We start from the raw sequence: 25,557 nt of genomic DNA, 5'->3' as shown, positions 1-25,557 counted from the left end.
TCGGGAAAGTGAGCCCTGGACTGTAAAGAAGGTAGGCCTAACACTACATGCAGTATTGAAAATGTAATGCTTTTAGTAATTAGTGTGGGGGTAACACAAGCTATCCACTTAACCTCCCATGTGGTGGTTTCAGATCTGAAACGTTTGCATTTTGCTGTATCCTTTCTAGACCATTAGCAGGCACAGTGAAGTGGGTCAAAAGCAGAGCAACTAAATACTCTTGACCCGGTTCATGAAAAAGCTTTGAGGAGAAGGTAAGCGTGTCATGATGCATGATACACATGGTTAAAATTAGCTTTCATTCTCCATTAAAGAAATCACTTAGAGATTACAGTACAGAACAGTACAGGCCTTCATGTCATTTGCAGTAGGCCTACATGAAGACAAAATAATAGGTAGACTAAGGGTAACCTCCCCATCTTTACTCGTTACGTAACGATAACGTCTATAAAAGCTCAGTCAGCTTGTTTTCATCCAATTACATCCAATGTCCTTTTTGTAATCCCAACCTAGGCCTATGGTTAGTGGTAGCCTAGGCCCCTAAAAGCTAAGGGAGCTATCTTGAATTCCAGTCAGTAGTGAGTGAAGCAATGTCTTGATCAGGCCCAAGGCCTGTAAATAGTGCCAGTACACCACTACCCCCACCGCCCCTCCTCCCATCATAGGCTGCCCCATGAAACAGTCCAGTGTTTTCCTCGTGGGAAAGGACTATGGCAGAGTCTCTATAGCATTCTGCAGGATGAATAAGCACCATCACTCACATTATGAGTGACCCAGCAATTCAGGCCTGTGAAAGGTTGGCTGAATAAATCCAACTGCAAAACGCTTGCCTGAATGTCCAACAAAAACGTAGTTTATGTCTGTGTTCTCTGGTCAGTGATGTTCATGTGACGCCAATGGGAGTCAGATTAAGTTGGACTGTGAAAAGGGGGAGTGAAGATTAACTGATAAAACAGACATCCTGATGTTCAGGTCCAGCTGGGAGTGAGGGGAGGCTCACACATTGCCACGTACACACACACACACACACACACACACACACACACAGGCACACACACACACACACACACAGACACACACACAGACACACACACAGACGGGAGTGAAGAGAATGTCTTCCATGATAAACAGATCTGCCATACACATCAATCAAATAATGGAGCTCTGTTCTCTCTGCAAACTGAATTATGTTCAATTGGATTGAATGAGGAACAGAATGCCAGATTAACTCTCCCAAAACAACACAATTACACCCAAGCCTGTGGCAGTAATTCTAAAAGGATACAGTTTACAGTGAAGCATCAGTTGTTTCACCCCGTAAAAGACACAGAAATAACCCTAGAAGGAATGTTAGTGTGCCGTAAGGTTTCTTTAGAAAAAAAACGACTATTGGGCTGAGTTGAGGCCTCAAGTGTGCCTTTACATGGGCAGGAATCTGAGGCATGATGGTTATTTCAGGAAAGCGGTGGTATTGTTTACATATTCCTAAAACTAAAGCTATTGAAAAAGGGAAGCACACAAAGGCCAGTGGTGCAGTGATTTGAATGGCTGTTCTTTGGAAGCCCTGACCACGTGACTCCTGACTAGCACAGCATTCCCCTCAGGTTAACTGGTTTTCTACAGGATTTGAAAGGGAATTTCTAAGTATTGCCTGCCTGGCGTTGGCTTCATACTGTGGATAGTATTTCATAAAAGCTATGGTTTGTATGAAAGGGGAGAGAAATGTACCCTCTCTGTTCCATGTTAACGTTCATAAAGACACTTAGGTCATCAGTTATTCACTGACTATTTTGGGAACTTACACTATATCAATGATAAAGGCTAAGTCTTATCAAGAATGAAAGCTTTATGAAAAGAATGGCTTTGCCACTAGGCCTAATCGCTAAGAATAGGCTTCATATGAAAGGGTGATGTCATATCAGTTAGTCCATTTCTTCAACAGTGTGACTAAAGCATTCTTTACCACTTCCCGTCTCCAAATATGTGCCACGAAACAATCACATGTGGTCCATTTCCTGCTGTTTCTCACATGTCTCCCAAAGCCTTGCTCTCTCTCTGCCTGTCTCTCTGCCTGCCTGTCTGCCTGTCTGTCTGTCTGTCTCTCCCTCTCCCTCTCCCGCTCCCTCTCAATAGAGAATCAGGAACACTGTACGAAAATGACCTACAGGTTTATATAACAATCATCTGACTATGACCCAAGATAGCTTTATATCAGCATCACAGCTCAGCTGTTGGAATCATTGACATGATTGTGCCACTAATACTGATGCATACAAGTCTACAGGGTATAAGCTACCGTAGGCCTAGACCTTCCACTATTGTGTCATGATATGACAGTGTAATGCAATAGCATGCTAGCATGTTAGCAGGGACCTGATATGCTCCCTCTGTCTTACCTACAACAGTTTAAACATTCCTCTTGTAATGCGTGAGGCTCAACAGCAGGGGTGCAATGACCTGAACCTGTGAGTCATGAGTCAGAATGAGAGTTGTGTCAAAAGAACAAAGGTTAAGTGTCCTGTTTCACAGTGTTCCACATCCAACAGCCCCTTCAAGGGAATCCCTATGAGATCTCACAGCAAAATTTGACTGGATTGAGATAATGTTGGGGGGGGGAATAACACAATGTTTGTGAAACTGCCAATGTGGTAAAGCCACAAACATGCAAAAAGTAGGCTACTTTCAGTTTAACGCAGTACTCATAAGAGAAATGTATCTCTCATCTCCAAGTTGGAGTAACTATTTCACCAAGCCTCCACCTCCATATCTTATATGAGAGACACTATCGCTGGAAGAGGGTCTGAACTGAACTGTCCATGCGTTACTGATGTTTTAATTACTTTAATAGCTCACTAATTGTCTCCTGTGATTACAATCATTAAGGCCAGATTGAATTAACTAAAGAGATACTATCCACAATTAATGTCATGAGGAGAGGAATGGGGAGCAGGGGAGAGTAGGATAGCTATATTAATGAAGTCAAGCGTTCGGTCCTCTCTAAGAATATGAGTTAATATATCCAATATGTTTCGCCTCAGAGAAATGTGTGCACAGAACCTGACACTGACACTGCTTGATTCAACACTAGCTTGTCTCAGATTAGCCATAAAGCCAAACCACACACGGTACTGTAAAGTTAACAGGTGCAGATCTGGGCCACTGAGGTATAAGAAGAATCCCCTTCCTCTTTCATTGTGTGGGTCTGATATTGACGCAGCTGCACTGCCTAAAGAGTGATGATGATGAGTCATCTCAGTTTCCTGTTAAAGTACAGCCGTTAAGATCTATGCTCTCAGGGTTCAGTTGGATAGGCCTGTGTGTTGGCTGATATCATCCTGCTCAGTGCTGTCTGTCTGTCACTGTTCAGTGTGGTTAAAGCAGCAACACACACCCACACGTTGCACACACACACACACACACACACACACACACACACACACACACACACACACACAGGTGCACTCTGGATGACCTTTGAGAAACTGATCCACTGTAATCCTTTTACTAAGCATAAATAGAGCATCAGCAAAAATGTACATAATATACAGGTCCCTTCATCATACTGAATTCACATATTATACACTAATAAACATGTCACTGCTACATAATGCATAAGCAACACTGACAAATGAAGACACTTAATGTAAATAGTTTTCTTGGCGTGGAGTCAAGTTTTATTCTCTCTTTCCACATTACAAGATATACATCTCTTTCATTATCCTTTCATTCTTTCATTAGACTTTCATTCTTTCATTAGACTTTCATTCTTTCATTATCCTTTCTTCTTTCATTAGACTTTCATTCTGCGACGACATCCCTTCATTTCCAATGGATGGAAGATCGATCACTGTAACAATACAACTAGCACAGCAAAAAACGCTCCAGATCTAACTTCAGCCGTAGAAACTTAGTAGGTCCCTGCAGAATATCAAAACACAAACCATGTGTTCACTACAGCAAAAAATAATATAGAATCTCTCCCAAGAAAAAGTTAGGCTTTGTCATCCAAACTACCTCACTCAGTGAAATGCTGACATTTGTCTTCCAAAGCACGGAGCAGCTGTTTACGATTATCTTTCTTCAAAAACAACTCGCTCATTTTCAAATCAGCGATCAAGAAGAATCCCTGTTCTAGAATCACAAGAGTCACAGTTAGTACAACAGTCAGTCAGTAAACTATGGTAGCTATGTGACCTCGTTCCATCGATGAAAAAAACAGAGAGAACTCAAATTTCAAACCATTGATCTGCACAGTAAATGTGTGTGTCAGCATCAGGAGAGGCACCTCTTTCATTCACATAATACTTGGCCTACTGTAAGTGCTGAAATGTGAGCTGGGTCCACTTCACACATACCAGCTGTCCATTCACACCTCCAGGATGAGGCCATTAAGGTGAGGATCCTTGCACTCTCAACGCCAGCCTATTATTTCAGCCTCACAGCTGTTACTGCACAAGCTAGGTACCCTACTAGGTTAACTAGGTAATTTATGACCAAGAGAACAGTGTATTGAATATGCAATATTCAGGGTAGTCATCGCTTACATATTCTAAGTGGACAGTACAATATGAGGTAAAGTAGGCCTACCAACAAGCACACAATAGAGTTGGTGAAAGAATAGGATTTAAAATAAATCATCTAACTAGCCTACGTATCGAGTGCTGTCTATCATACCCTCAAGTCTTTAACCAGGTCGAAAATATGTCAGTGTGCCCATAATATGCAAAGAGGTATGTTGCCACAATACAGAGAATTATATGGGCCGTCTCTGTCTCCCAAACCATTCAATTGACCTAAACCAATTTTACACTTAACTGAACAAAAACTTGAGTGATTCACTTGAATGCCATAAGTAGAAATAAGCCTTAGTATAACTCCAATTCACTGAGACGTCATAACCTACATAATCCTCCAGTTATCAAGGATAGGTGGATACATGTGTCATGACAATACACTGTCTCTCTCTCTCTCTATTGAAAAGTGATCTCCTGAATTCCTCTGACTTTATCTGTCCACTTCATTAAAAGTCAAAAGGGACTTCCACTTCCCGAACATCACAACAAAAAGGCACTGTGCAGTGCGGCAGACACTGTGTAGAGAAATAACCTGGTCTGTGAAAGTTGCCTTTGCTGCAAACACTGAGGTGTTATCCTGGTGTCCTTGGCTGTCGTGTGTGTCCACACACAACAAACTCAAACTGAAATAGTGCTGCTGCCTATGATGTCATTCGTCCCAGCTGGTGGCTTGTTAAATAAACAGCAACCTTCAGTTGTTTCTCACAAGACCGGTTTCCCTCCCTGGCAAGACTGAGACACTCGCTGGGTCTGATGACGTATGGAGATCATATGGCCTGGTCTGTAACAACTCCCATCGGGCTGCACCGGTGGCGGTGACTGACAACCTCCCATTTAATCCAGCTCAAGACAGACAAATCATCGTCTCCAAATCTGGCATGCAACCACACAAATACATTCAGGGAAACTTTGTCAACTTTTTGAAGTACATCTAGGCCACATATGCTATATACTCTATATAAAGGACTGCATATGCAAAAGGGAGGTAGAAAAGTGTAATATGTCATGTTTTTGAAGGACATCTACTTTAAGCCACATATGGACCTATATGCACAAAAGGGAGGCAAACAGATGAGGGGGAAAAACAAAAGGGTGATCATGGCTCCACCCAGGAATGAGTGATGACTTCCTCTCTCACACTCAAGAGTGTTACAAGAGCCAAATCACAGGACTCTATAGTCTCCACACACACACACACACATACATACACATACACACACACACACACACACACATACACACATACACAGTGCTGTGGAGGATTTGGCAACAGGAAGCCTGGGGAACAAGCCTGGCCCTGAGACCTCTTAAGGAGTAAGTGACCTCACTGAGTGAGAGAGAGCCCGGATGACATCAGCACTCAGCCAGGCAGCAGTGAGAGGAGAAAGTCTAAGCATTTACTAAGGCCTGGGCAGGGTGTGTGGATGAAAGTAGGTGGTTGGGTGACTGGACTGGAGGAGGTTCAATAGTTGTCGTTCAGGGAGTTGTTGTTTTTACTTGCTTGACGTTTCTCAAGTTCAGAACCACAGACCACACCCTGTGAAGAGACTCTGGGGGTTCGAGTCACAGTATGTCATTACAGTCCACACACACACAGACACACACCCACCCACAGACACCCACACACACACAGAGAGACACAGGTTTTACTGTATGTTGGAAATCACAACCATTCCCTCAGTTTAACCTTACTGGAGCACATACCATAGATTGCAAGTTTGTGCCTCAGGCCCGCAGCATTGCACCCTCTACAACCCCTCCCCCCAAAGTAAGGCAGCCTATGGAACAAGAGGATTGGTTGCTTTGCTTTGTTTATTTCGCTCTTCGCAGTCATTCCCTGTACACAGAGCAGAACGTAGCTCCTCTTGAGTCTCCTCTGCCTGAGGCTATGAGAGGTTTGCATTCCTAAAGCCTAGCGGAAGCCTTTCACCAACCGTCAGATTCTACCAGCAGCAGCCCCTACAACAAGAGCCCAACCCCGCCCTTCACAGGGCATTGTTGAGTAATTGTCTCTGTGTAGTTCAGCCCAAATTGGAAGGACAAACAGTGCATTTGGTAAACAAAGCCATAAATTTGCCTAGATACAGATAGCCCATCCTGCTCTTTAATGTGGACTAAATAGATCCTCTTTACCTCAGTGGTGGTCGCATTGTCCTGAGTCATGTTCCCTTAGCTGCAGAGGAACAGAGTAGGGATGCCATACTACTTGGCTTGCCTCTCTGAGACCTAGACCTCGTGGGACAATTTCAGGTTACAACCCCGTCAGTGATAGGGGACGGAGCATGATCCAGAAACATTATCAGCTGTACTTCTGTTTTGAGCAGTAGAGGTAATTTTGCCGTGTCTTATGTATGAGGTGTAGGTGATACTTTTCTGAGTTTAAGTTTCCACCTCAGGGAGTGAGACTACGGCCTACACTTTGAAGTGCAGAGCATGAGAGACCAGACTAGGTCCCTCCTGTGTTGTAATTAAGACATTCAGAGAGTGAACTTTAAATAGATCCTGCCCTACATACAGTGGTGGTGACTAATAATTACATGGCTTAATTTGGAAATAAAGTTTGTTCAAACTAATCATAAGACAATGAACCATGACCAAGAAGTCACGATGTACCCCTACACACTGGATGTTATCATTTCATTTCCAGGCAAGGATGACAAGCAGTAACAGCTCACTGACATTTGAGATACTGGTGCACTGTGTCAAAATGGCACAACGTATAAACAACCACTGTATGGGTAGATTGCCCAAAAAGTAGTATCCACTGCTCAGTGGATACGTGAATAAATAAACAATAATAATACATACTGATAATGATAATGCTCTTCCGGTTCAATCAGGTCATATCTTTAGTGCTCACAGTCAGACACAAGTGACTCCTCTCCAATCAACAAGGGTGTTCTGCCCTAAGTGTTAACAAGTAGGCCTAACTGAAATTTCCACTTTTTATCAAAGTCTGCGAAAGGAATGCTTTGAGGCCAAATTGTTAATAATACACAGGAATACTGTAACATCTTCAGGATGCAGAACTTGGTATCAAAGGCTACTGTACAATGTCAGTGTTGAATGTTTTCAAAAAAGTAAGGCAAAGTCTGGATAGAAACATTACAGTAGCAGCTGTCTAGCTCTATCCAAATGCTCTATTACTAAGATGATATTAAATAGTAATATGAGTTCCATTTGAGGCCTTTCAGCAATCAATACAGTTCTTTGAAGCTCTTTGCACCACAGGAAAGCAGTGTGTGACAACATGTGATGTATTCACTCCCTGCTGTGGTTACAGAGAAAGCACCAGGGCTGAGTATAGTACTGGTTGAGGCTTAACATGAAGGTCACTGATTAACAAGGTCTAATGCACAACTGTAAAACCATGAATGAGGTGTGCTCATAAATTCTTTCAACGCCTGGTTGTCAACATAGGACATTATGCGTTTTAAAGCTGATTGACTTAATAATGTACAGTACTGTGTTAAAACTAATGTGCAATGTTAAAATACAGTATTAACAACGTTACTGCACAATATTCAAGTGGGAAGTCTCATTATAATTTAACTCTTGCATGTCTAGGCTACAGGAGTCACAGGACAGTTCAGTAATACTTTTCAAGAACAAGACGGTTGTTACATAATAATTTACAGGTTTGAAAATACATACCAGTTTTTTGTTTTTACTCTCATCCTCATTTGATTTCTTTTTAGATGGTTTGTTTGGGTCCTCTCCACCGCTTGCTTGATCCATTTTAGATGTTGTTCCGTTTAAAGACTTCAGAGGAACACCTAAAAGTAAACTCCAGTACTCTACCACTCTTGAACACTTTGAAAACAACCAGGGTCAGGTTTCCTCAAAAGCCATTCCATTCAGGTTGATCGTTAAACATGTTCACGTTGACGTATTCCAAATAACGGTTAGTTTCTCTCTTATAATCGTATCCAACTGACGAGTTTAAAGGTTTTTGCTTGACGGAGAGGTGTGGTAGGGTGGTTGTATCCGTCCAGGTGTCAACACAGTTGCGACTCTATCAGTCCTCAACGCAGGGAAATCGTCTCTAAAATGAACAACATATAGTTTAAAATGTCATTATCGATATTTGACTCAACAGTGCAGAACACACGTCTCTAAAATCACTACCACAGTAAAAGACACGTGCTTCCCTGAATAGGTTTATTACGTGAACAGCTTCTACGAGCACATCATGTAAATAGGCTACACGCTACAATGTGTCAAAAGAGCCTGACAGTGGTTTGTTTTGAGCAGATACATTGTTGCAACTTACAGCTTCCGAGTACAGTTGAAAATAAGGTTTTGATGTGCTGTTTCCGAGAACAAACTTAGCTTAGAATGTTGTACTAGGCTAGTTACAAATATAACAGTTATAGCTACAAATGTTGCAGGGTTACCATGGTTATGAAGAGTGTATACTGCCATGGCACAGTGCAACATGTAGTCTATCGCCAATACCATGTTAATAATTGCTTACAAAATGATATACTACAAACAATTTTATTAGGGAAGAAAATCACCGTTGCTGTCTCAACGGTTACTTTGGAAATAGCCTACATTAGACAACAAAACTGTGAACAAAGACTACATTACATTGTACTCAAATACATACAATATACTTCATTTGCTTAGTGTAAGTAGCTTGAAATTGTAAATAATGTAACAATTAAATAACCTGTCAAAGAAAACTCACAAAATCCCATCCAAAGCTTACCGCTGCAACCGAACCTGGGAACCAGGCCCACAATAGTGCCGCCTACCGCAGATTCCGATTCGCCTACGAGCCATGGAGGAGGCAGAAAGTCCTTCATCGATTGGTCGATGGGTGATCACTCAGGGGGTCGGGCTGCTGCGTCGAGGAGGAGGAGCCTGCCGTGACGGAGAGGTCAGGCTGATCTCAGAGCGCCTGGATGGGATCCGACCATGAAAGGCTGGAGCGGGATACAAAGAAACACACTCCAGCGTGCCAAAGCGCGCGCGCGGGCATTGTGTGTGTGTGTGTGTGTGTGTGTGTGTGTGTGTGTGTGTGTGTGTGTGTCTGTGGGTTTGTGAAACAACACATGACAAAGGCGTTTATTAATAATAATAATAATAATAATAATAATAATAATAATAATAATAATAATACATTTATTCGTAAAGCACTTTTCTCAGTCCTCAAAGAAAACATTTTTTTTATATCCATCGGGAAGGCAATCAATAATAAAAATAAATAAAGCAATAAAGCAATACAAATAAAAGGCAAATAAAAAAGAAGTAATATACTGATAGCCCAAGATAGGGGAAGGTACTAGACATTAAAAGCAAGTTTAAAAAGATTTTTAGAAGGTTTTGAGTAAACGTTTGAAGGACGAGGGTGTGTCAGATTCCTTGATGTGCTTTGGGGGAGTCATACATAATACATTATCATTATTACATAATCTAGGTCAAAATCAGTAACTTACATGTTTTATTGCACATTTACAGTACACCATGTGAGAGACAGTGATTTCAGTCGGTCCTTTTGTGCTGTGACTGGAAATTTGAAAGCAGCGCCATCATGCATGGTCTGTCCTTCAGAAATACAGTTACTGGAGCAGAAAACTGTCCCCACAGTGGCTACTGTCTGCAGGTGCTATTTTCCCACAGACATCTATTGATAAGTGCCACTGTGACTCATTCTTTAATCATTGATTTAGGTCCAACACATTCATTGATGTGGGCCTACATTGTAATCCAGTGCAGTTATTGTTGTGAGGGAATATTTGGACGTCTTGGAAACTGATGGCAGTTGATATATAACAGGTGAAATCCCAGAAACCTATACTTTTTGTCAATTTAGTAAAAAAGTATTCTAACCTTTTTCGCACACCAAAATAACTGTCAATGAGTAAGAATACACAATCATCTGAGGAGTCTATAATACTTTAAATAATTGAAAAAGAGAGAAAATCTCTCCTTTAGGCATCTTGGTACTCAAGAGCTGCAGTTATTAGTATATGCCTACTTCTGTTACTAGTAAGAGCGCCCTAGTGTTCCCAGTCGTTTGCTTGGCATGAAGTGACAAAGAGCATCATCTGGACATTCGTAGTGGTAAGCATGCTCTGTTCGGACACCAGGAGTGTCCAGCTCACCAGCCTGGGTCCAGGGGCAAGCCTTGGGCAGGAAGCCACCAACAGTCCCCCTGCTGCTGTCCCAGCTGTTCCCTTCTCTGCTGTGTGGGTGGGGAAACTCATAGGGCGGACACTCAGTGGTTGAGAAACATCAACGTCCTATTGTTTGGAAAGTGTGTGGATTTAGCTTATTATCCCATTTAATTGCCTGAAAGCCTTTGTTTTTGTTGGTCTTGTCAGGCAGTTTGGCCAACAGCTCTCATACAGTACACTGATTGGAGTTCTTTCCCTGAGCTGAGTTGAGTTTCATAGGGGATGTGTACTTGCGCTTCATTTCAATTAACCGCACATTGTGTTTTTAAGTGGTAAAAGAACAGAAATTTGATGCACTTGGCTAATCAAATAATTACATCTGTGTGGTGTGTAAACACAGGATAAGCTAAGCAGGGGAAGATTATACTGTGTACACAATGTATCATCACACTTGTGTTGGCATTACTAATTGGTTATTGACTATGGTGTTTACCAGTCCCCCAACACTGACAATAGATAGAAAAACACTTTGTGTATTTGTTCATGTGCTTAAGACACACTGTTTATCATGGTTTATAATGAGATCATCCATTGTTATACTTGAAAACAATTAATTTCTCCTTTTGGAATATCAACTGATGCTCTGCTGTAACATCTTTGAATGTGTGAGTAGGACTGAACTCTTAGAAAACAGACACTATTCTACCTGGCACCAAAAAGGGTTCTCCTCCAGACACAAGCTGAAGAACCCTTTACGGTTCTAGGTAGCATCTTTTTTACTAAGGGTGTATGGACCTGATCCAAGAACGGTACAGACTGCTCAGACTGGCTCTCTGAGTCAGCCACTGGATCTCCTGTTATTCAGAGCCCTGACAGAGAAGATAAATGACCGCCTCTGTGTCCAGATTGCTACTTTCCCATAGGCACCTGAAAGACACCTCTATGCAGAGTTCAGCCAGGCTACCAGTCATGCATTGGGGCATTGGTCAGTCCTCTTGTAAGGTTGTTCAATTACTCAATAGAGTAAGTCCGCTCCTGCCTTCTACATGTATGTTTAATTCGTCAATGTACCAACAAAAACAGTTAATCCATTGTGTTTACTATACCTTTATTAAGTTGTGATTATAACGTTTACTTTTGTGTGATCAAGCACGAATATTATATACAGTATATATTCAATATTTACTGTATTTTGTTTCCCTGTTTACTTTAGTTGTCAGTCAATAACTGTGTGAGACGCAGGCTCCTCTAGAGTGCATCCTTCCCATTTCACACTGCATAATCAAATTCCCTCCAAGTATCTACTGTACTGTGCTGCGGTTGGGACCCAGCTGTCCAAAAGATGCTCCAAATATATAAACTAGGTCACTTCATTCACCATCTGTCCCTGCTGGACTCATGTCACCTTCTGGTTAATTCATCGGAAGTTTCACAATTTGCAAAAACAAGTTGATTGATCTAACTGTTGCGTCACTGTAGCTCTTCAAACACAACTGTGACAGCGTCCGTGCGGTGACGCTATGAGGTCAGTGTGTGAGAAATGGGTGTGAGAAATCTGTGTTAGCAGGGCTCATTGGAACCTCTTTTCACACCTTCACATTACCGATGCCATTTCTCTGTCATCCATAAAGCATATTGGTTCTGATTGCCGTAGCTCTGCTGTGTTTGTGTCCTCCATCTCTTGGTAGCCCAGCATGCATGGGAGTCAACATCCGCTTGCCAGCTCTATAATTAAATAACTGGAGCAGCTCTTACAGGGGGACATCACTTTCCCATGAGTCACTCTGCCCGTTTTAAACTCCTGTGGTCCTGAAACATAGATCACACTCCTCTCTGTTCGAGCCAATGTTTAACCAGGTCCCTGTCAGATGATTTCATGTGGATTATAGTGGAAGGGATGGGCTTTCCTCCTTACAAGGACATACCTCAACAAGTTGGCTTTGCTGAAAGACCTACACATTGGATATTAGCGAACCACACCATATATACACAGTAGATTACATGATTTAAATGACGTACATGTCATTATTGATATTGCACTGCAATTCAGAGAGTTGAGTTGACTTATCAGAGCACTTGAGCTGTACAGACATGTCCATAGAAACTATAGAATCTAGATATCAACCTGATTATTCAAATACGTCTTCAACGATATTCTCTACATGTCTGTGAGTAATGACTTCTGAACTGAAGTGCAGGAAAACCTCCCAGCATGTTCTGCGCTCATTATGCAGCGCCATGCCTTCCCATTTAACACAGCGTCATAGGGGTTATAGATATGAGGCTGCAGCCCGGCCTGTAGTAAACACTGTGTTTAAACCTGAGAGATGAAAGGGAAATGAACAGTAAATTATTCATTGCTCTCCCGCTGTATTACAAGGGAGGCCCAGCTCTGACTCATGGCTGCCATCACTCACCTAGGGAGGAAGGAGGGCAACTCAGGGTAAACTCTACTCTGTCTCACGACAGCTGGCAAACACTGCCTAATTGCATTGCCCATATATTTTTATTCCCTATGAAGAAATCTCAGAACAGCAACATAGCATAACAGTGCAACGACAGCTTTCCTGGGGTTAATGGGCATAACTATCTCCACATGCACTAAACATCATTGTTTACACATCAGCTGTCTGTGTAGACATGCATTTTATTCTGAAGACTGGAAGCTTCAACCTGTGAGGGTAGTCTTTCTGGTATTACTGAAATTAAAGTGTTGTGAAAATCAAACGTTTAACATGCTAAAATGTGATTTGTCATGCAAATAGAGGAAACTTAACTATAAAGTGTGAACAGGTTTGATATTACCTGCAGTATGGCACTCAAGGGATCAACTGAAGTTTAAAGGGACTTGTCAGAATGTGGGTATAGTTTTAGGTGACATTGTTTGTGCCTGAGGACTAGAGTTTCTTTATTCTCTTTCAGCTTTGCTCTTCTTTCTGATCGAGCTCAAAGCAGAAGCAGACAGCATATTTCTCTCAGACACTGTCACACAGGATGGACAGCTCACCTCGCACCTTGTCATCAGTATCAACAACAGTCGAGGAGAATCTCTCCATATAAGGACTTAATCAACTGCCCAAAAACACAGGTGTGCATTGACCTCCTCAGGAGCCTGGTTAACCAGGTTGCTATGGCACCCAACTACTTGAGAATTTTGCTGCAAGGCCATTTTGCCTTGAGCAGCCCGAAAACACATGACGACCCACAGACGGCGGAGGCAGTGAGAGTGGGTTGATGGATGTTTGTCTCTCCACTCAGAACTGGGCTAACAGAGGCCCCAGAGGGTATCTGAGACACAAGGTATAAAAGAAACACAACTTAGAAGCCAGATAAGTAGCGTCAGTGTTTACAAATATTAGGCATATACTTTGCATAATGTATGTCTAAGTAGTGCACCATGCATAAATGATGGGATTAAGTTGAGGTCGGTCCTACTATTCCCATTATGCTCTCAACAATGCTAACTAATGCTAAGAATGCTGTAGAACAGAAAACTTCAAATTTCATCCTATCCCTTAATTGTCTGTGGGTCCATAGACTACATTTTAGGTTAATCACATTTGGGTGAAGTACACATCTGAGCCACATGGTAATATGACAGGTAACTGCAACGCAAAAGGGAAAAGCAGACTTCAGAACGAGCATTCAGAATGTGCTACAGGGCTCCACCCATTATGGGAACACAGCAAAGACCTACAAACAGTCACCATGACCAGGAGAGGGAAACACCTCTGATGACCCTGTTTTTTCCTCTGTGGTCCAGGATGCCTGTTTTAAACAGAGGCGTAAGTGGAATGCAATCAAGGTACATCATTCCAGCCCTAAACAAACAGGCCGGCTCTCCATCCGTCCGTCTCACTGTATGAAGGGCCTATTGTTCTGGTCAGGCTGCAAATGAATACAGGACACACTGAGGGGTTTCCTACTGAAGAGACGGCAGGCAGGCTACCCTGTCATGCTGTCGACAGAAAACTGGGTGGAGGAGACAAACTCTAGAGCACCTCTCAACTGTCACAGACAAGAGCCTAGACTGAATACTCTGTGGCAAGGATGTACCACTGTCTTACTTTACACTCTATATAGAATCCCTGGAGCTATCATTGTGACAGATCACTACATGATGGGTAACAAGAGTTGATTCTGTTAGATAGACTCACTTTCACTTATGAAAAAGCAAAAGCTCAAACTCACACAGGCAAAAGGAATTTACACCACTCAAACATGTCTCAAGCATGACTTTTCAGGGGGAAAAAAACTCCTCCAATGCCCTCCTTAATTAGAAATCACTTAATGTCTGACGTGATTGCAATCGACAAGTCATAATTAAAATGCAAATTCAGGCAGAATGTAATTGTTGGAGGAAAAGCTTGCATCCCTCTGGTAAAGCAGATTTAATTAATGGACACTCCTTGAATTCATAGCCCACACTGGCCTCTTGGCACATTCACGTTCCCATAGACTTGAGTGGGAGCTCCAGCCCATGTGTACAAATTGATATACATTATTAAAGACTTGTTCTATTGCAATGGGGATACAACACACCACTTTGAAGTTATAATTACCACTCTTTACAATTAACCATTTGGGACGTCTCAGTTGAACTAAGGTAAACATTGTTCTTATTAATCAACAGCACATTTGCAAAGCTTTGATCTATGCCAATGCATCATTTAGAAAGGTAAGGTTGCGATCACATAACTTTTCGGGTTGTTTTCCTAGACAAAGATTTAGCCTAATCCTATTTTTAGTCTAAGACTAGGCCATATCAAGGTCCAGGAAACCGGCCCTGCAAGTGTGATTTAGTCCAGGACTAGGCTTAATCTAGGTTTAAAAAAAAGTGTCCAGGAAGCTGCCCCTTCATGAAAAATGATGGTAGTCATTGTCACAGTATGTTTAGTAGTGGTAGAAAAACTTTATTCAGAGTCAAAATCATTTCTAAAAGACATAGACAAGACATTGGACAAATAACAGATACATGTAGATGCTGGGGCTCCACAAAACTGTTAATCTCATTCCCAGACACTTCTCAATAGAAAGACTGGCCGTTTGCTTCACCTTGCATCAATCACCTCCCCTGGCACTTCTCCCCGGGGCTGGCGCACCACACGTTTCTGATTCTGATCCAAGCCTCGCCGTCGAGTGATTCGCTAAAAATCAAATCATGATTATAAATTATGACTTTACTCAGTAAATTCACTCCCACTGAAGCCAGATTCGAGTCATTGTTATTCCAGGCTTACATGCTCTGGGAACGAGGTTATTAAACTGTAAAATGAGAGAGATGATAAAAGAAAGGCGTGAAAGAAAAGCATTTAAAGTGACATCCGTCCATAACATGATCTTTGACACCGTCTAGAAATTGGACCATCGAAACTGACTTTCCGATTTCATTGCCATCATCTCCCCAAAGTAGGAGACTGGAGCCTAAGAATAGCACAATTATCCTTCTACTGTTTGAGCGCTGTATTGATGAACCAATTGCTGGAGTGCTTTGGCACATAGAGTTTCCTGTTTCCTGTAATCTAGTTCAGCATCAATGCTTTGATCATGTCCTAAGGTTCTAACCCACATGTCAAATCTGACTGGGTACAGTAGATGATCACATGATAGGGAACTCTTCCTCTCTGTCTATTTTGCATGTCAGTGACTTCCTTGATTTACTGTAGCTGAAGGGGAACAACATGCCAGGAGGAGGAGGAGGTGGAGCTGGGGACAAGCCTGGAAACGTCACTTATCTCCAGTCTGTCTCTGATCAGGGAGACTACACTGGAACTAGAACTACAAACACATATCAAACTCCATCAGTAGAATCTCCCCCCTGTGCGAATGGAAGTCGACACACAGGGCAGCAGTTCTTACATTGGGACATGTTTTTGAAATGTTTTGACAAATTTCGCATGAAAAATAAATACCCCCCCCCCACACTCCCCCACTCCCCACCATCTACAATTTGTTCAGGCCCTTTTAAGTGACTCTGTTGCAATTTCCGGAAAATGTTTCTGAAATGGATCATACAAATAACTACAAAGTGCATAGTGGAGACATGGGGAAACATATCAGGGCAGTTGATCTGAAGCAGGGAGCTACATTAGGGCCCTCCCAGAAAGCATTGCCATGATCTGGGATTGCTTTGCATAAACACGGTATGGGTTACAGCAGTGTGTGATTGATAACAAACATCTTGCTCTCTGCTCATAAATAAAACAAAACCATAACAGGCAGTCGGAGAGAGATGATTTCCTGCTGGATTCCATGTCAAAATGGATCTTAGGCATTTGAAGATGCTTGCCAAAGCTTCCTGAACTATCAACGCTAATGTAAGACATGCTTCTTGTGTGCGTGCGTGCGTGTGTGTATAAAGGCTTATATGGTAAAATGGGGTAAACTACATCTGCACTTGACCAGATGGGAGAGAAAATTACTTGACAAGATAAGACCAAGGGATCAGATTAGATTCTAGTTCTTAATACTACACTTAACTTTGTTTATCTTACAGAAGACCAGAAATACAAAGAAAGCACTGATCTAGAGTGCCTCCATCATATTTGAAAGGGTGCAGATCATCAATTAATAATGATTTTCTGAGTAAAATTGCAAGGCACCAGCAGTCTACTTATAGTGCCATTTACCAGAGAGCTGAAGCAGTCTAGACCCTGTTTGAATAGTGCAAACATGCATCCTTACACTCTCCCTAACCCTTAGCCTAACCCTAACCTTTCCTTTATGCGATCAATCACTGATTTATCGATGATTCTATAATATAAGTGAACTCAAGCTTTAACCGATCAGATCTCTCAGCTCTTTGATCATTGATCATTTCCAGGAAGGAGGGATGCATTTTGGGTTAGTATTTACCAAAACAGGGTCATGGTACAACTACAACCACACAGGGGTGTGGGAGTGAGGCCTGTATGTAGAGGACAGAGAGAGGAAGAGGACAACCCTAGACAGGAAACAGAGACAGTCCCTATGGGAGGCCATGTTAGTACAGTCACAGAGCCATGGGGGGAAACACAGTGGAAAGTGCCAACACTCTGACCCTTACACTACTGACCTCCCCCTCTGAGAGCTCTACCGCCTGCCCTAAACTACGACAACAAACCTCTCTCCCATGGCTCCAACATGAAAGCAAGGGTTTATTTCTGGATAAAGTGTAGGCGTCATTGTGTCTCTCTCTATATCTGTATAATGTTAAGCTGTTAAATGTTAATGATTGCCAGGAAACAATCTATAGTTGTTTGGAAGAGCTAATGCAATCAATACTGTTGTGCTTTAAGAGCACCTGGTAATATGAAAATCATGTGCCCATGGGATGAACTCTTCAACCCATAAACAGCTCAACCAGAGAGAGACTTTTTCTAAATGTTCAACATTTTAGAAATTGGAATTAGAAATGTGTTTTGGCAATTGTAGGATTCTAGGGTTAATTCTAGGATTGTATCCTAGGGTCATCGCCTGGACGGCAGAAAACAAATGAGCATAGGTTCAACCAGGAAGACTGATCTGACAGGGCCTTCAGCTGCTGGCAGGTTAGAAGTCATGTTTGAACCCATTTGATTTTTATTTAATAAGGTGAAGTGACGTTCAGATCAGTCTTCCTGGTTGAGCCTCTGCTTAAGCTCCTTTTTTAATTGTCCAATTGTATTAAGGGTCTCCTAAAGGCTTTGCTTTTATTGAAGTACAATTCTAATGGGGTACTTTTTATTGCTCCACTAAAAACAAAAAGGAACCAGATTAATTAGATAAGGTTCTGTAAGTGCCGGGTCTGCTTTTGCTAACCACCAGAAGTGTTACAGTTTGCTCCCCCACATTTACAGTGTGTTTCCATTGTCTCATTACGAAGCCACAGAGGTCAAGCACCCATAATGTAAACATGGTGTTAGCACCCTACAGTTAAACAAGGTTATTTCTTCTATGACGGAACTGAGGGACAGCGGGTTAAGACTCCTCCACACCCAACTGGCCCCCGGCTGAAGGGAGTTGGGCCTGATTACAGGCCAGTGGGTGAAACTTGTTAGGAGCACAGGAGCTTCTACTGTACAAGAACTCCATGCCTGCTCATTTTGGGGAGAAACGCAGGAGGGCTAAGAGGGCGAATGCCTGACCCACTTTATATTTAAATTTAGTTTTTGAATAAAATACCTCAAGTCTATTTTAAAGGTTTGAACTGCCTCCTGCCTGTCATGTCTATGACCTCTTTCACCCAGTAGTGCCTCCTACCCTCCATGGCGTTACAGTTCGTTATAATCATGGCCAGCTTCCCCCTACATTCATCATATTTCCCGTCTGTACAATGCTGTGTAAACCTATCCACACAGTCCAATGGACCTATTGCCTGAAGTTAGCACAAAGTTAGTTTTCAACATCAATCATGGCAGGGCTGGATATCTGATAAGAGAAGGAGTGGAGCTCATATCTGCAGTCATTTGCTTCTGCTCCGTTTCAATTACACACTGGTGATTGGCTGTGCTGACATACTGATGGCCCCTGAGGTCTACCAGAGGAACAGAGGAACAGAGCCCAGCAACCACTCTGACCCGGCCCAGCGCTCTCTGGGAAAACTCCCATGGCGAGGGAATGGGAAAGAAAGAAAACAACTTCAAATTCAACTCGTAATATTGACCTCTTCAAACTCTGTTACACACTGTTATCTAAGAAAGTATCTGAGAAAGTCTCATTTATTGTGATAACTTACAGGTTGTGAACAACTGTATCAACAATATACAGCGTCCCTTTAACCTCCATCAGTGTTTTTGCTCTAGTTGTTTAGTTTTTCCAAATGAAATATGAGCCAACGAAATAATGGGCATTTAAAGCACACAGCTGGAATGAGAAGATTGGTCGTATAACACGGCATCCTAATTGCCCGCAGCGCACGAGCATCTCTCCTAATCAGCCGTGTCCGTCTTAAGGCTCTGCGTGCGTCGAGGCTGTCGAGTGCTTAATGGACGCTCTGTCTTTATTTCGGAGACTCGCGCCACGTAACGGAGTGTTTTGATGAAGTGTAACACTGCATCTGAAAATACTCCGTCGCGTGTATCAACGTACTGTGCGCTAGGAGGCTGTCCTGATATGATCCGTCAGATGGCAGGGCAAGACAACACCACAGTGGATGGAACTACGCGGCCTCTGGAAAGAACAGAGCGTCCGTTAGGATGCGGTGTTAGAGGAGGCATCCAGTGCCTTTCACAAAGCAAAATGAGCTCACAGAAGGAGAGAGAGAGAGAGAGAGAGAGAGAGAGAGAGAGAGAGAGAGAGAGAGAGAGAGAGAGAGAGAGAGAGAGAGAGAGAGAGAGAGAGAGAGAGAGAGAGAGAGAGAGAGAGAGAGAGAGAGAGAGAGAGAGAGAGAGAGAGAGAGAGAGAGAGAGAGAGAGAGAGAGAGGTGTTTTGCCATTCTAAGAGGCAAGGGCCACTTCTAAACCCTTCCTACCCTCCCAGTGTGATTTCACATAGAATTGCGATAAGACTATTTACCATTTATCACTGGCTCTCGTTGGCAATGCCTAGTACCAGGGGAGAGAAGAATATTCCAGAAATTGAATTGCTCATCATCTCATAGAGAAGAACATTCATGAGAATTACTCTAGCTTGACTAAACTGTGGGATATCACATTAAAATTGAGGGCTGGGATTAATTGTCTTGGTTTGTAATCCAGAGGACAATGTAATTTATGCTAATTTCAGAAAAAGTGATATCGTTTTAATTTCAAAATGGTAAAAAAAAAAGGGTTCTGCAGGGGTTTTTTCTCTTCCTGAAGAAAAGATATATGACGACACACCTAAGTCATTTGAACTTTATGGTTGGTTAGTGCAAGCTGTCAGCCCACCATTTGTATATTCTGTCAATTAGCAATAATTGGATGTAGCCTACCCTCAATTTTAATGTTTATGTGTTCTGCGGGGGTAGCATTTTATTATTGTTATTCCTAGTATTTTTTATTAGGAGGAATAGCTTAAGAAAGATTAATATAATGTGCGCTACGATGATTACCACCATCTGCTGTTGCACAGGTTTGGTCGCCCATGTAAAACTCAAATATGGTAGTAGACTCATCCCAGAGGTTGAGCTACACTGTCATCTACAGGCCTGAATTGAAACTACAATCAAATCAAACCTCAAAAGGCCCCCTCATGTTGTTCAACAGTTGATGGGATGCAGCCAGAGCCATTTAAAATATGATTGTGAACATAGAATTGATAAAAAAAATAATGGTAAACAATGGGTCTATTGTGCTGTGGAGGAAGTCAGGTAAGTAAACTTCACTGGCTATACAGTGGGGGAGCATCGTCACTGGCGGAACATGGGCCATTCAGGAACATTAGGGCTGCAGCCAGAACCCCATCCACTTAGTCATGCTCTACTGTAATGTACCGATCGGTGCTCAGCGCCCGCCACCCGCCTTCTCCAAGGCAGGGAGGAATAACACCCCAGACAGCTTCATGAGGCATGGCAGGCCAAATGACCATCATTCGCATCTAAATTGCATCGCTTTAACCCTCAGCAAGGTCAACGGCTTTGTATGGGTAGCTTCACAACATGGGCAAACTTTTAAAGCTGCCACCTGGGAAAAACAGAGAGAAGAGAGAGAACAAAAAAGTTTGCGGCAGGGGAGGCGGGAATCTGGTGGAGGCAGAAATCCAAGGACGGGAGTCATTCAAATGCATGGAATGGAATGAGGAACGGTATCAAAAACTGGTTTGTCTGTGAGTGTTGCTCTAACCCCTGCCTCAGTGTTAAAATATTTTACTATTGAAACACCATATTGGATTAAATGCTGAACATTGTATAGATAGCTTTCATCATCACGACAAAAAGTTCACAAAAGATCTAACTATTTTCTGAACCTTTAACCATCTTTACACTGCTGCACTTCTGTTACAAAACAGTAGAAAGTTCAACCATTGTGTCTGGCGGCGTCAAGCTCTTTTCTCACTATAGTCTGTAAATAGCCTCTATTCATTCAATGTGCCCTTTAGCCTGGTCATGGGTGGCAAAGGTGGACTGTCCTACGTTTGGTCTGAGCTCTGGCGAGATGAGAACGTTTTCAGAGTTCTGCTGCTACTGTAGTCAGCAGCGCCAGTGGGCAGTGTGGTGGCCTGTCCTTCTTGTCCCATGGCCCCCCATCAGGATTAGACGCCCTGTCCCACCTGTCAGCAGTTTCTACCACCCTTCAGTTAATCCCTGCCCCTGGGGATGAGGGCCGGTAATGGCATATGCCCCGTCACACCAGCCCCATGCCATCCTTTCCACAGCTCCAACCCCCACACTGGTTGTCACCCTCCTCTTTCTTCTCCCACTCACAACAAAACTGTGCCCACCTTGCTCTCATAGCCACATCCCCCCATCTAGTATGTACTGCTCCAAAATGGTGAGAGAGAGAGAGACATAGAGACAGGGAAAGACAGAGAGAGAGAGACATAGAGACAGGGAAAGACAGAGAGAGAGAGAGAGAGAGAGAGAGAGAGAAAGAGAGAAAGAGAGAAAGAGAGCCCTCGGTGTGAAATGGAAGTGCAATCACAGGGCTTTCTGAAGGTTATTACCCAGGCTCCTTGGGCTCTTTCACGGCCCTTTTGAAGTCGATGGGGGGAAATGACAATGGTCAGCTTTGCCGAGTCAAAGCATTAAGAGAGGAGCAGGAGAAATGGCTTTGACACTACAGGCACTTCAAATCCGTGCGTGGAAGCACCTGAATGCCAGAGCTATAGGCAAAGAGACAGGATACATCTTTCATCACCGTAGGGGGGAGTTTGTATCATTGCTGCCACCGACGTGGCCGGCGCAGCTTGTGTGGCACATTACAAAACATGGCCGTGCAAAGCGGCGTCCTCAAATTTTAAAGGCCTGCAAAATGGCTGGATAGAGAGCTTTCATTAGAGCATAAATGGAGGCAAATCACCACGGCCCAGCGTGGCTCCACAACAGTTCATTCCTTTGTAGCACTCACACAGACGAGGGAAATTAAGTAAATCAGAGAACCAAGCAAGCTAATTTTATTTTTACTCTTACTACAGGGACACTTGGTCAATTATGGTGCGTTATTCTCCCAGTGATACGGTGGGGAATGGAAGGTAGGCAGGGCAGTGGAAAAGAGAGCCCGAGGCTATTGCTCAGAGCAGCAAAGCAATGTTTCAGGGAACATTTGCATAACTTCAAACCCCTTCAGAATCTTAATAGAGAGTTCTTTGTACCGTAGGCCGACCACAAACGCATTTGATTCATAACTATACAGTTCCATTTGCAGCACACAGCTCTTGGGTCACAAATGCCAAGGTGAGGGCTTATTATTATTCGAACATCAGTTGTTATAGCTTGGGCGCTATAAAGTCAACAGCAGGAGAGGCTGTGAGTCATCTCAATGCTGAGACTAACCTTAAGAGTTAGAATTCTCTTTCCACCTCACCTCGGACAAAAGATATCAATTAATCACTCAGACAAACAGTGAGGGAAACACTATAGAGGGGCCTTGACTGTGATAATATCACGCAGGATCATGGATGTGATTTAATTTTCTACTAAAGTATCAGTATTATTGGTGTGGCGGGTTGATCTCTCAGCATTTGGTTATATCAGCCTGGCAAACCTCAGTGTTTGTGTAGAGGCCCCCACTCCCCCACCAAGACAGGAACCCCTGCAGAGTCTCTGGAATCTGTAAGTTGCCTCTGTGTTGAATAATTTATTATGGGGTGAAAACTTTTTGGGGAATTTTGCTCTTGCTCTGACAAGGCTTACCTAACATGATCCCAGGCTCTGCAACAAATGTATTATTTATCTCAGTTATTGTTTTAAAGTCTTTTCAAGTGTTAAGATTAATCTACTGCTAGCACTTTCTTTGAGTTTAGAATGTTAGAACGAACCCCAACAGTCTCAATCATCTCTGGGGATCCTCTTATTGGAGTGCTGTTTTGATTATCATCTCTGAATGAGATATTTATCAGGCATTGATTTGTGTTTCATCCCATCATTTGATAAGCTTGCTAAAGCACTCGGAAAGTCAGAATGGGAGGAGAATTCCACTCAGACATGCCAAAGGAGAACGAAGGCGGAAGTTACAGGATAGGCAAATCCACTTTGCAGAATCCATTACAGAGCACCAACCAGCTCATCATTTCACTTCTGACGATGGGAGCCCAGCTCACTACCTATTTGGGGAAAATATCAATTTTATCAAACACAATAACCAGTCAAATGAATGGAAATTAATTCACCATTTTAATATCATGCTTGTCATATCGGTGGGCCTGAAATATGTAATTACCAGTTTCCACTAGTTGCGTGCCTGTGAAAATGTCGGTGACAGCTTCTTGCATCCTCAGGCAGATTATGTGTTACGCCGGCTGACAAAAGGTGAGTGAGAGCTCAGGCTGATTGCAAACCAATTACCGATTAAGTGGAGAGGCAAACTATACCTTTGGCAGTGGTGAGCACTCTAAAGGTGTCTGGGTATGTGACAGGGATCAAATAGATCATATTCTGTAGGGAACTCTCTGTAATCAATGGCATTAAGTTCATTCAACAGTCAGGGCAGACAGGTTATATAGTTGCAGTTACTTCATTATGTAATCTCATGTACAGTGGCTTCGAAAAGCATTCAGACCCCTTCACTTTTCCATATTTTATTGCGTTATAGACTCAATTTAACATTGATTAAATTGATTTTTTTGCCATCAATTCACACACAATACCCCATAATGACAAAGCAAAAACACGTTTTTAGAAATTTCTGTAAATGTATTAAAATTTAAGTACAGAAATACCCAATTTACATACAGTAGATGAGGGCGTCAGACTGCACTTTCATTCTTTGTTGTCAGTTGGGTCTTGGTTCATCTTTGTTGTCCCACTTGAGAGAGAAGAAGTTGTTGAAGATTTGCTCTCACAAGTGAGGACTGGTACAAAATGATCTGACATCATGGATGTCAACATTTTGCAACCCTCGCTTTCGTATCTTTGTTTGACTAGTTTATTGAGGCTGCTAGGCCTACCCCTTTTTTATCTGAAGCCTTGATAACTTCTCTTACATATCACAACTATGCTGAGAGGTTGCAGAGGTGTTGGTAAATAGCTACCTCCTGTAAGGGTATGTTACAATTAAGACATTAAGCTGTCCTCCTGTGTCACAGCATCACCTTGTGGCAACTTTGTGCTACTGCTTGCCTGCCATCATTCTTTGCAAGACATCCTTCCAGACTTATATTCATTGCATTTCATGAATTCATACAACTCATATCTTGAAAATAATGTATTCTAAATGTTAGTGAATGTAAAAAAAGTGTAAGGTTATCACCATGCAATACTTGTGTGTGAGAGGCTGGAGAATTCCACAAGTAAAACAGTTGAAACAGCTGATGTTGAATACTACATGAACATCATGTCTCAATTCCTGATAAATGCCATAAAGAATAAGATCTAATAGCCTCTCTCCAGTTGAAATGTAAATGAAATGTTTTGTTGAAGGCAATTACATGTAATATGAGGTATGTTGTTAAACAAAGACAATCAGCCTGACACTTGAGAGCCTATATGTGTTTTTCATATCATATTTCATAACCATAAAGATGTTAATTCTCTCCCTTACTACTCTATCTCCATCTTGTTCTACAGTACAAAGGAGGCATACATGCTCCCTCAAATGCTCATACAAGGGTTTCACCACATTACAAATGGAATGGATCTACTTCCTACCTACACCAGCCTCCGCTGAAACACACCTATCCATTTATATTTCACAGTGCAGATTTAAGGCATTTTACATTACATTTACATTCACGGCATTTAGTCGACGCCTTTATCCAAAAGCGACTTACAACAAATACATTTGTTTCAGTAAGTGAATCATCTATCCAACAGTCATCATAAG

The 25,557-nt window shown here is 42.4% G+C and overlaps 1 protein-coding gene across 1 annotated transcript in view; it reads right to left on the bottom strand.

Moving 5' to 3' along the window:
- Positions 1-8,487, bottom strand: part of LOC310816636 (protein diaphanous homolog 2-like) — a gene marked incomplete at its 3' end in the record, with an annotated part of 57,629 nt that extends 49,142 nt beyond the window's left edge. The window contains exon 1 of the mRNA XM_083686889.1: positions 8,229-8,487. Within this exon, the coding sequence (XP_083543015.1) occupies positions 8,229-8,312 (84 nt within the window). The 5' untranslated portion in view covers positions 8,313-8,487. The remainder of the gene's footprint in view (positions 1-8,228) is intronic.
- Positions 8,488-25,557: the final 17,070 nt, after the last annotated feature.

Source organism: Argentina silus, assembly GCF_951799395.1.
Source record: "Argentina silus genome assembly, chromosome: 15".
Classification (NCBI taxonomy): Eukaryota; Metazoa; Chordata; class Actinopteri; order Argentiniformes; family Argentinidae; genus Argentina; species Argentina silus.
Note: the sequence above shows the minus strand (reverse complement) of the source record. Positions and strands in the feature narration are given on the sequence as shown.